The sequence below is a fragment of the Calliphora vicina genome, chromosome 1, assembly GCF_958450345.1.
Source record: "Calliphora vicina chromosome 1, idCalVici1.1, whole genome shotgun sequence".
Classification (NCBI taxonomy): domain Eukaryota; kingdom Metazoa; phylum Arthropoda; class Insecta; order Diptera; family Calliphoridae; genus Calliphora; species Calliphora vicina.
The window spans coordinates 99,197,942-99,210,561 of NC_088780.1; the positions used below are offsets into that span (position 1 = coordinate 99,197,942).

A 12,620-nucleotide genomic window follows, 5' to 3' on the forward strand; every position below is an offset into this window, starting at 1 on the left:
AAATAAATTCAAAACCGTCGTATCAAAGAGCTCTAGTTTCCATATTATGAATTCCACAAAAGAGCACAGAAAAACACAAGTTTTTGACATTGGGTCTTCAGATTTTGACCATAAACACATTTCGTTTGAAGTCCGTTTTCATTCTTTTAAATTTCGAAAAACTTGAGATTTTTTAAAAGATTTAAATTTTTGTACAAATCAAGAAAATTTACATTTGCTGTAACTTTTAATACTCGTATTTAATGAATCTGACTTCGGATTTGATTGATTTAATAACATGCATATTAAAGATAACTGCATAATTAAAAAAAATATTTGTTTTCAAAAAATGTATTCATGATGCAAATGCAATTTTCAGATGCACTTTTGGAAATGTTCACAAAGTAAAATTTAAATGTTATCAAATAATCTTAATAAATGTGTCTTAATTCAATAAAATCCTTCATCAGCTTCATAAGATACGAATATTTAAAGATTAACAAAAATCGCGAATTTTTCGAAATTTACGGAATATGATTAAAATCGGATGACCTAATTCAATTTGTAAGTGCTGTCGTATGGAATTCATGACATAAACAAACTATTGGTCACATATATAAAATAAAAGTATCAAACCAATATTTTATTTTTTATATTAAAAAAAATCATTTCCTGTACAGTCCAACTACATATTTAAATTATCCAAAGCAATATTTGCAAACTCTTCTAAGATCATCGTTAACAGCACAAAGTTTTCGAATATAAACATTTATTTTTAGTTTCATAATAAATTGGAATTATCTGTTAAAAAAACAAACTTTTAAAAAATCTTTTACTGCATTAAATTTCAAAACAAAAAAAACATTTAAGGCTCTTTTTTAAATATTGTTTGTGTAAATGAATGTAATTGTATATATGTATATATAGTAAGATCGGTCATAAAAACAAAAACAATATGTATCTACATATATTTACCTTGTTTTCTTCTACCTTTGTAAGTTACTATTTATTTAAACAGCCAACGGTGGTGGTATTATGTGTGGTATGAGGTCTCATAATGCAGCTGAATTAAATTCTAATATTAAACTATTGTTGCCACCAATGCCATTTGTAGTAGTGGTAGAAAGCGGATGGTGATTGTGAAGATGACTTTGTGGTTGCTGCAGAGAAGATGTTGCTGAAGTAGTTGACGATGTTGATGTCACCACCTGCTGCTGCTGATTACTTTGGTTCTGATTTGCTGGTTGTTGGTGTCAAGAAGTCATTATGGACTTAACAGTATCATCAATGCCACCAACTACACAATTGAAATCGTTTAATTGTTGTTGTTGCGTATGATTTACCGAAATATTACTGCCACCTGTGGCATTGGTATGATGATGATTGCTCATTGGCGATTCAGTGGTTGGTGTTGTTGCAACATGGCCATGATGTGGTTGCTGTACGTTATTGTGGTGCAGGCCACTATGATTCATTATTTGAGAATGGGTGGCGGTACCGGTTGTATCCATAAGCAGTGGTGTCTCTGTTGAGGAATTGCCCATTAAACAATCACCCAATTCATCGACTAATTGTCGGCGTTTCGTTGACTCCTGACACGAGACGGCATTATTGCCACCACCACTTTGATTATCGTTGAGTATAGTATCGCCTAGAAATGAGCCCATTGAATGATCTAAGGAGAAAGATAGTGAATCTGCCTCGGAACTCTGCAAATTCAATATGCTATCGATAGCATTTTGAACATGGCGGGTTATATCATCATCAAATTCTCCAGTTCCTGCATGGTGATGACCGTGTATGTTGCCCTGTTGTTGATGATTCATCTGTAACATGTGATTGCTTAGCATTTGCTGTTGCTGTGCAGTCATATTTTGATGTTGGGCAAGACTCATGAAATGTTGTGGCTGTTGTTGATTGTTCTCCATGTGATTGTTGTAGGAAGAAAAATTCTGATGGCCCATCATGTGTGCAAAACCATTAGTTTGGGAAGGATTCTCTTGGGCGGTGCTATCTACACCTAAACCATCATGTAGTGATAATAATGCAGCATCCATTAATTCCTGAGCATGTGAGGTATCATTTGGCACTAGATTATGATGATGATGTGTCTGAGACTGTTGCTGCTGGTGCATACTTAATGGCGATGATGAAGAGGCGGAAGAGTCATTGAGACCTCCATTGTTCAGGCTGCCATCACACATTTTCTTCTGGGGACTTTCTTCATCTTGAGTTTGTTGCTGTACATGTTCTGCATTTTGATCAACAATATGACCATTCCACTGACGTTTTCTTGATGTCAAACAGTCATTGACAGCAGCATTGTTGTTACTGCTGCTAGTTAGAAAATCGGGAAATTGAGCCTCCATATTTTGCATCCATCTGGGGTTATTGGCCGATCCCAATTGTATGTGATGAGGCATGCTATTGGTGGCATTCATAAAGTTTGTTGGATGTTGTTGAGTTGATGTCATAAAGGAATTGCCGGCAAAATCAGCCTCCCAGTTTGATTTCTCCTTGACAGGACAGTGGTTATTTGAGGGAGATTTATTTGATTCTCCAAAAATGGATTCCAAACCAGATTCAATATCATCAGGTGAATCGGAACGCTCTTTATTGCCGCCTGTCAGATGTACTGGCGATTCGCCGAACATGGCTTCTAATCTAGTTTCAACATCCTTCTGAACTTCACTATCTTCAGAACCACTGAAGAATTCATTTAAATCAGCTGCTGGTTGGTTTTCCTCGTGTGTTGAGAGAGGCAAAGACGGTTGTTGATTTTGTTGGCTGCAACTGCTGGCTACTAAAGTCGTGTTGCAATTGCTGGTGGTCACATTCGTTTGGTCTTGATTCGCAGCTTGTGATTCAATATTTTTATTGATACAACCATTGGGAAACAAGTCATTAGAAGCTGTATGCGATAAGAAATCCAAAGTTTTTGTCAAGGGTTCAGTTGTAGTTCGTGGCGTTGAGTTATTAGTGGTGTTGTCAGTATTCTTATTATTAGCTGTGGTGGCCACTGAACTCATTAAGTTTAATTCCTTTTGTATACACAACCAGTCATCTTCTTGTTGTTTTGTAGTTCCCTGATTCACTGGCAAATGATGGGAAAAATCGAAATTATTTGCAACAACTTCCGGTTGAGCTGTAGTAGATGATGTGGCAAGATTTTGTTGGAAACTATGGGTATTTGTAATATTTGATGTCGCGTGAACATTATTCTCAAATGTATGGCTCATTTTAGCCTGTTTAGCTGATTTAGCACCATGATGTTTAGTATTTGAGTTAGTAGAAGATTGTATGGTTACTGGCGTTGCTGTTGTTGCTGCAGTGCTGTCAGTCACTGTGGGTTGTGCGGTTTCTTTTGGTTCCTGCTTCTTCATAATGAAACTTGGAGTAATTTCCGATTCAATATCAAAATTTTCAAAGCTATCTTTTTCATCCTTTTTTATTTCTGTATTTACAACAGTAGCAACAGCTGTTGTGGCTGCAACTGGTTGTTGCTTTTTGACCACACCATTAAATACATGATTAGCAGGTTTGCTTATATTCACCGAGGCACTGGCCAAATGATTATAATAACTATTCGAACTTTTACCATCCAGATATGATTGTTTCCATTGCGTTGATATATCCTCCTTTTTGGGTTCTTTGACAGCAACTGCTTGCTTTTTAAATGCACTATTGACTACAGGAGTTTGTTTTAACAAATCAAATGAATCCATAGAACTGCAAGAACTTTTTACACCACTTGAACAGGTTAGAGAATTATCACAGGGCTCTCCTTTTATTTCGTTTTTAATTGAATCCAGTGAAGCGGAGGACGATTGCATGTTGTGGCAAAAATTCGAATTGCTGTCATTATTCGTAGCTTCTTCCAAATTTAGCTTAATATCAAGGGTTTCGGATTTAATCTCATTTTTTATTTGATCAAAAATTCCAACCGTAGACGAACAAGGCGATGGGTTGGATATAGCAGACATTTCTATAGCATTTATCGTGGCCTTATTATCTTCCTGTTGCTGCTGTTGCAACAATTCATATTCTAAAGTGTCTTTTTCTAATTGTTTTGAATCTTCGATTTCCTGTCTTAAATCTTCAATCATTAATTTCTCCATTTGGCATATTTCTGATGTACGATGTTCCAACTAATGGTAGGATTTAATAAGAAATATATTAGTTATATACAGTTTTTCTATAAGTTTTTTTTTATAAACCAAATTTAGTCAATTACTCTTCTCACCATTGATTCTTGTAATAATATTTGCTGAAATTTGCCCGATAATTTACGAAATTTATCTTGAAATCTTATGGCGGTCTTTTCAAATTCTTCTTCCTCTTCACTGGGTATATCTTCATCAGTTTGATACATGCAATGATATCTGCAAATTAGATTATTAGTTTTTAAATTGATATTTTTTTTATTTTAAATTAAAGCTTATTTACCTTATCAAACGTTTTACAGCCTCTTCTTTATTTTGAAATGGACTTTTGTAGTCGGGATTTAAAGAACTTTGCTGATCCACTTCTAATTGTCGCAGGAATCTAATTGTTTGTAAACGAAAAAGTTTCAATATTAAATCAAATTCACAAATATTTTTAATTCAAATATGATGAAGATGACAATTAGCTACAATCTTTATTAAAAAAATTAATAAAATAATGTTATTTATTGTTCTAAGTAGCTACAAATTAGAATTTCTAAAAATTGTTAGGGAAAAAATCATCGTACAATTTCTAATTATTTCGAATACATATTTGTATTCCCTCTTTTAAATATATATTAATGATAATGCTTAAAGACTGATTGATGGATTCATCGACTCCATGACTAAACTTCTGATCTTCTACATATTCTGATCTAGTCAAACAAAAAATAAAAAAGACACGCGAGTTACATATTTTGAGCTTTTTTTTGTTGTATCAGACATATGATTTGTTGTATTTTTGTTTGACAAAACGGAGTGTCTCGATTCTATGTATAATTCTTTATGGTTAATAACTTCTAACATGAATATACGGCTTTTGGCCTGGCGCACATTTTTATAGAGTATTATAGTAATTTTTTCTACTTAAAAATAACACCTAAATATTGAAATTGTACAGCGTCAGAGACGTGGATAATATGAAGGTTAAAGTTGTCAAAAATTAACATTATAAACATTATAAACATTTATTCAAATATAATATTTTATTTAATCCTATTTCCTCTTAGTCAGCAGTTCAAAAAAAAAAAGGTACACCTACGATGATTGATGAGTTTTGTTAATGATTAGGAAAAAACGAGAAAAAAATCTCTTTATGTTTTGTTAGAAATTAAAGGATTAATATCAACCAACTACTCACAAAGAAAGACGAGCAAGTTTTGCTTTGGGTGAAATTGGTTCCTCTGTTTTAACAACAGTTTGATTCTGAGCAATTGGGTTACCGACAATATTAACATTAACGCCACCATTAAATAACGTATTCTGAACAATTGAATTATTCAATGGATGACTGCTCGTTGATGAGGAGGGTGTTAGTGTTAGGAGAGGTTTTACAGATCCTGCGGCCACCATGGTAGAAGACGTAGGTACTAATATAGATGGAGCAGCTGTAGGTGCGGCAGTAGTGGTTGTCATTGTTGAAGCCGTTGATGCCGTGGCAGTTATTAATTGCGGCAGAGCTGAGACTATAGTATTCATGGAAGATGCTGATGACACAACTGATGTTTGTTGTAGGGCGGACGACGTCACCGTAGCTATGGCACAGGTAATAATGGGAACATAGGCCTTTTGGTTTCCTATCGAAACAGCATATGTTGGTGTGCCCGGCAGAGTTGAAGTTTGGAATTGTATTTGCGTCGTCTGTTGTAACTGAGGTGTTTGTTGTTGTTGTTGACTTAGAGCTGCTAGCTGAGGTATTGTGGACAATGATGTTGACGTAGCTGTTGCTGCTATAGACACAACCGCATTATTAGTGGTTGTTGTGGATGTGGGAAATATTAGCGGTGGTGGTCCTTGTTGAAATCCTGTCATATTATTCAGGTTTGCGTTGAATGTCGCAAAATTATTGGAGGGTTTTGTGTTAGAATTTTGTAATTTCTGTTGTTGCTGTAGCTGCTGCTGCTGTTGTTGCATTAATTGTTGCTGTTGCATTTGTAAATGTTGTGTGAAATGCTTTTGCTGTAATACTGCTGGCATATTTGCTATATTGATCATGTGAGGCGGCGGCAGTGAGGGATATGGCAATGAAGGCAATGATGGTGTTGTCGATAATGACGACAATTGCGGTAATTGTGGATTTAATGTGGGTGGTGGATTCACCAAATTAGTTGAAGCTGTTGTCAAATTATTGCTATTGCTATTATTATTATTATTTTGTGATTGTTGCACGTTTATCAGTTGCTGTTGTTGTTGTTGTTGGGTTTGATTCAATTTTTGTTTTGTTATTAGTTTGCTGTTACCACTATTGCCACCGCCAGCGGCAATTGTTGTTGGTGTTGTCATATTACTATTCGAATTGTTTATATTTAAATTATTGGTATTGAAAGTAACTTGCTGCTGTTTAGTCTGCTTATGTTGTATGGGATAAATGTGAATCTTTTGTGTTGGCTGTTGTTGTTGTTGAATATTACCAATTGCTGTATTTCCCGCAGCGTTTGAGGCAGCTGTCAGTGTTGAGTGATTATTGGGTTGCACTACATTCGCTGGTATATTGCCGGCGTTCACTTTTCCATTGTCGGCGGTAAAATTATTGGATTGCATTAATGGAAAACTATTGGCGGCATTTGCAGCATTGGCTGCATTCGTTATGAATGGTTCGGGAGTGGGTATTTCTTTGCCGGCTGCTAGTATGCGCTGTTGTTCCATGAACAGTCTTTGTAGGGCTGTATTGATTTCCATATCGTTCATAGGTTTATTGAAAGCGGCCACGACATTAGGATCCAAATCGGTTGGTAACGGCATAGAGCTGAGTAAGTTTTTGTGTTGCAGCTTTACGGTCAAATACTGGATTTGCATTTGAACCTGTCTGAACATTTGTTGTTGCTGAGGTGTTAGTTGTATAGTTTGGACTCTTGAAACCGTATGTTGAGGCTGCTGATTGACGGGCGGATTGGTTCCAGCTGATGAATTATTCGGAAGACCATTGTTTAGATTATGGTTCGGTTGATTTGTATTCATATTAGGTGTTGCATTGGCAGTATTGCCGTTGTTATTTGTGCCAGCTGAAAAGTTTAGAGTGAAATTGGATTGTGCACGGCCTTGTTGCGTTTGCTGTTGTTGTTGCTGCTGCTGTTGCATATTATTTTGCGGCTGCTGTTGCATGGGTGCTGTAACTCCCACCAGTTTAGTGCCCGTAGATGTTTGTGTTTGAAACGGCTGAATTGTTACAACATTTGATGTGGTGGTAGTTGTTGTAGAGGTGGTTGATGTTGATACCACTGGCTTGCCACTTGCTGTATTAGGCTGCACTATTTGTACTGGATTGTTGTTGGGTTTTTGGGAAAGGGGATCTAGTTTTGGCATTGGCTTGACCACTGAAGCATTTTTCATGAGAGCCACATCTGCAGCAGTAGTTGTAGATGCTTTTGGTTTCCTAACAGGCTTCTTTTTGGGCACCGCACCAGTGCTTCCCGTGGTTGAGTTGTTAATCTGTTTTGTATCCTGTTTGGCTTTCGACTGATCGATTATTGGTGCGACATTAGCTATTTGTTTGGTTGTTGTGGATGGTGTTGTAGTTGCTGATGTAGCGGGTTGTGTTGAGGAACACACTGTTGTTGGATTTGATGTTGTGGTAGAAGTGGTCGTTGTTGTTGTTACCATACCTTGTGGATTCATTTGTGAAGTCATTGGATGCACGATTTGCTGTTTTGGTTGTTGATTACTAGTGCCACTTCCCATTGCACCCATACTTTGCAATTGTTGTTGTTGCTGGGGCTGTGTCGAAGGAGCCTGTTGTGTTGTTAATGGATTAACATCATTGAAATGTAATTGTCCTTGCTGCAGACACTGGGCCAATTGTTGGGCATTTATTCCAGCCGGAGCTATGAGCAAACGTTCTGTTGGACCAATTGATGCTGTTGTTTGATTCGCGTTGATGGGTGTTATTTGATTATTTAAGGGATTCAAGCTGAACAACTGTTGAGTGCTAGGATCGATTTTGGGTAATGCTATATAACGTTGCTGGGATAAAGTAACATTGGCTGGCATTTGTGAATTAGCAGCACTCAAATTCATATTATTATTAATGTTGCTACTAAAATTACTATTAAGATTGTTAATGTTTGTTGTAGAGCTGTTTCCATTTCCCTCCACAGGTTTTTGCATTTGATTGGCATAATTTTGTGTTATTGGCGGTTTTGCGACCTCTGTACTTTGTTTGTTATTTTTCTTATTAGATTTACTAATAGCTCCTGTTGAATTGCTTGTGGATGTTGCTAAGCCTGTCGGAGTTAACATGGGTTGTGGTAGTGTAGGCTGTTGTTGTGGTTTCGGTGGCTCGACTTTGGTTGGCTCATTTATAATGGTAACATTGGGCAAAGCACCCTTTAATAGTGCCTGCAATATTAATTGGGATTGTTGATCCTGTGGCTGATTGGGATCGTGTCTTAGAATTAATCTTTCGCAATGTTCTGAGACAGCTAACGTTAAACTGCCTGTTAGCTGTGGTATAATTCCGGCTATTGTATTTGGCGTACCCACCGATATGGAAACATTTCCGGACATACCCGGTAACATTGTTGTTTGTGTGACCGGAGGCATTAGTGGATTTTGTGCGCCATGGGGTGCGTTGGTGACCGGCGTATTAATTTGTGGACTAGGCATTGTAAGCGTTGGTTGCGGTTGGTGTTGCTGTTGGTTCAGAGTGCTGGTTGATGTTGTCGAAGCTTGTGAAGAGTTTGAGAACTGGGGTAACGCCACCAACTGCATTGGCCTAGACTGTTCCTGTTGTAGTTGCTGTTGGCTTTGACCAGCACCCATGTTCAAATTGTTACCGGTATTGTTGGGTTGAAATACAATTTGCGTTTGCTGCAACTGAGGCATTTGAGCGGTGTTAGTATTTTTATCCATTATGGGCATTATTTGTATTTTATTTTCGACCAACGAAGTCATTGGCGTCGAAACCATTTGTGTTTGATTGCTGGCCAATCTGTTGTCGATTTGAGAGATTTGAATGTTACCAATCTGACTAGGTACTAGAGCTGGTGTGGCCAGCGGTGTGGATATTGCATTGGTAGTAATGTTGACTGGCGGAGTAATGACAGTCGATGATGTTGCCACAGTTTGAGTAGGATTCATTGAATTGCCAATAGAACTGTTTATGGATGTTGCAGTTGCAATATTGGCATCTTTTTTATTGTTCCTTTTAGCAGCTGGTTTCCTTCTTGGCTTTACTGTAGCCGTAGTGGTTGCAGTCGTAGTTGTCATTGCAGATGAGACAATACTATTGTTGTTTATGGGATTCGATGGAGCCATACTGTTGCTTATTAACTGGGGTATATTATTGGGAGGCATTGAAGCGGCTGCAGAATGCATGGGCATTGAAAATGTTATATTTGTGTTTAGTGGCTGTGACGTCAGCATCGTTTGCTGTTGCTGTTGCTTTAGCTGTAGCGAATTGTTATCATTTTGTTGGTTGTTCAAATGTTGTTGAGATTGTTTCTGTATTTCCTCCTGTGATGGTAGTCGGGGTATGGTTATGGAATACGGTTGAGGTAATGACGCATTTGGCGCGGCTCCCATACCTGTTTCGGAAGGATCAATTTTAATGACAATATTAGCTGCTGGTTCTTGAGAAGACTCCATACTATCGTTTTGAGAGTTGGATGATTGAACGCCAGGTATGCTTAAAGTATAGGGCAAAGTTTCGCTGGTGCCATTTGGTTGCGGTATGGATATGGTGTAATTTTGGGTTGAATTTATCGACTGGTTGGGCGAGGGTTCCTCGGTTGGATTGGAATCCATGAAATCCTCATCATCTTCATCGGTTATACCGCAAAGTTTCATAACATTACCCAAGTCTAGTTTTCCGTTGCTGGCTCTTTGTATTTGTGGCGGAGGAGAAGATGGTGGGTTTAGAACAGGCGTTGTTGTATCCTGAACATTCTGATTGATGTGATTTAACAACGGTGGTGCGTTGGTGGTTGTGTTGATTTGTTGCTGACCTGTTTGTTCTTGACCTGTTGTTGTATTAGGAACCATGTTTATCGTGTTGCTCGTTGAGGTTATGGTGGGAGCCAATACCGATGTAGTAGAGGTGTTGGTATTTAATGATTTATTAGCGGTGGTTGTTAAACTTTTATTGTTATTGGCCGTTGCTGCATTTGAAGAGGAATTAGCGGCTGGTGGTTTCTTTTTCCTCGGTTTTGGCTTCTTTTTAGTTTCTTGTTGCACAGTTTGTGGCTGTGCTTGAGGCTGTGGCTGTGGCAAACTCTGAGTCTGCTGAATATGTTGGACTTGGTGTATTTGATGGGCCTGCTGTTGAGCCTGTTGTACTTGATTTTGCGTTTGCTGTATCTGGTGCTGCAATTGCTGAATTTGTGCTTGTTGCTGCTGCTGCTGGTGTTGTTGCAGTTGTATGGTGGCTGCAGCATTAAAGCTCAATTGTATTTGTGGTGGATTGTGGTTCTGTTGGAGTTGCGGACTAGCGGCGGGTATATTTTGTAATACCGGTGTAGGTTGTCGTATGGGTTCTGGTGTTACTGCCACCGGACAATGGGCCGGTGATGATTGAGTTAAATTGCTCATTGCATTGGATGAATTTGAAAAGAGATCATTTGTTGCTGTGTTGTTGTTATTGTTGACGGTGGTATTGTTATTTCCTGAATTCTGTTGATTATGTTGCTGTCCATTATTAGCAGCATTTTGAGTGTGTTGTGGTGGTGGCGGTGGAGTCTGAAATGTTGCACCTGCCGCTGCAGCGGCTGCAATCTGCTGTAAATTGGCGCCACTCAATTGATTAAGGTTGATATTAAAGCCCTGCGAATTTTGCTGAAACTGAGCGGCTCCCGGCAACTGGGAAAGTAGAGTCGTAGCGCCGGAAGTTGTCAAACCATTTGGCATTTGTATTTGAGCAGTCAGACCGTTACCATTAGCTGCTGCGGCAGCTGCTAATTGAAGATTTTGTATTTGGGCAGCTACACTGGGACTCAATAAATGGCCATTGATTGTGGCTGCTGTGGTGGCAAACTGTTGAGATCTTTGCTGCTGACTATTGGCAGCTGCTGCTGCTGATAGAGCGGCATGTAAACCACTCAGATGTGTTATGGCAGGTGACTGTGATTGAGTTTTAATGGTCTGCAAATGGTTTGCCTGTTGTATTAAATTAGCCTGAGAAGAAACGATAAAAGTGGGTGTGGCGGCTGCTAGTTGCATGGTCGCTCCATTAGTACCTAAAATACGTAAAACTTGTTGGGGCTGTTGATGCTGCTGCAACTGAGGTTGAGCTCTATTCTGGATGACAAGCGAGGGAGTGCCGGTCAATTGTGGTGTGGGTGGCCGTAAAATTAACTGAACTCCCTGAGGGGTGTTTTGCTGCACTAACATTGGTACTTGGTTGAGCAACAGAGGTTGTTGAGCGGTGGTTGTTAGACTAGCTGTGGCACCAGAAGGTAGAATTATTTGCTGTTGTTGACCCGGCTGGGCTGATTGTGAGATCTGCGTTAAGGATGGCTGAGACATATTGCTTGATGAAGTAACCGGTGCCGGAGGAGGCGTTGGATTGGGTGTTTTCGATTTTTGTTGTTGTTGAGCAAAATTAATTTGATCTACAATTTGCTGCTGTTGTTGTTGGATAAGTTGCTGATGTTGTTGATGTTGCTGATGCAACTGAGGTTTCGGCAGAATTTGTTGGGGAGCCTTGGTGGATTTGGTACCCATAGCCACCGATGTAGATGTTACAATATTCGTTGTAGGTGTAGGATTAAATCTATGCTGCTGCTGCTGTTGTTGTTGCTGCTGCTGCAGATGTTGATGTTGTTGGTGAGATGTGGCAGCCGCTATAAGCTGTCCTTGAGGTCCCTGAATTAATTGGAACGTCTGTTGCTGGGGACCGCCATTACCATTACCATTGCTGGCAATGGTAAATTGTTGTTGCAACATTTGCATGGGCGGTTGTGGTGTTGGCGGTTTAATTGAAGCCGATGTTATAGCAGTACCACTAGGACTGGGTGATGGACTGTCTGCTATTAAGGGACTACTAGTTTGATATTGCTGAAATTGCTGTTGTTGTTGTGGTTGATGATTTTGCTGTTGTTGATGTTGTAGTGGTTGCTGTGATTGCTGCTGGCCTATGGGCAAAACTGTGGCACTGTTGGCAGCTGCTTTTTTCGTTTGATTTTTTGGCGTACTAGCCACAGTTGTTGTCGCAAACGTATTCGGTGTATTGTTGATCGTTGTTGCATGTAATTGCCCATAGCCGCCGGCTATAGTTGTGGTTGTAGATAAGGATGGTAGGTGCGAATAGTGGCTAGAGGAACTAAATATTTGGTGATGCTGTTGTTGTTGCTGCTGCTGCTGTAATTGTTGCTGTTGGCGTTTCGTACCCTTCTGTTGAAAGTAGAATGTATAAATTAATTATAAATTCATTAAAATTGATAGCAAGTAGATACATTTATTCAATTAATTGAATTTGTTCTTTGTGATCATTGTCACAGAGTA

At 38.8% G+C, this 12,620-nt stretch overlaps 1 protein-coding gene across 1 annotated transcript in view; it reads right to left on the reverse strand.

Moving 5' to 3' along the window:
* Nucleotides 1-836: 836 nt before the first annotated feature.
* The window catches only part of Bicra (BRD4 interacting chromatin remodeling complex associated protein), a 182,949-nt gene continuing 171,165 nt past the window's right edge, over nucleotides 837-12,620 (reverse strand). The window contains exons 4-7 of the mRNA XM_065515237.1: nucleotides 5,326-12,509; nucleotides 4,426-4,524; nucleotides 4,223-4,361; nucleotides 837-4,127 (exon numbers count right to left, since the gene is read on the reverse strand). Of these exons, the coding sequence (XP_065371309.1) occupies nucleotides 1,233-4,127; nucleotides 4,223-4,361; nucleotides 4,426-4,524; nucleotides 5,326-12,509 (10,317 nt within the window). The 3' untranslated portion in view covers nucleotides 837-1,232. The remainder of the gene's footprint in view (nucleotides 4,128-4,222; nucleotides 4,362-4,425; nucleotides 4,525-5,325; nucleotides 12,510-12,620) is intronic.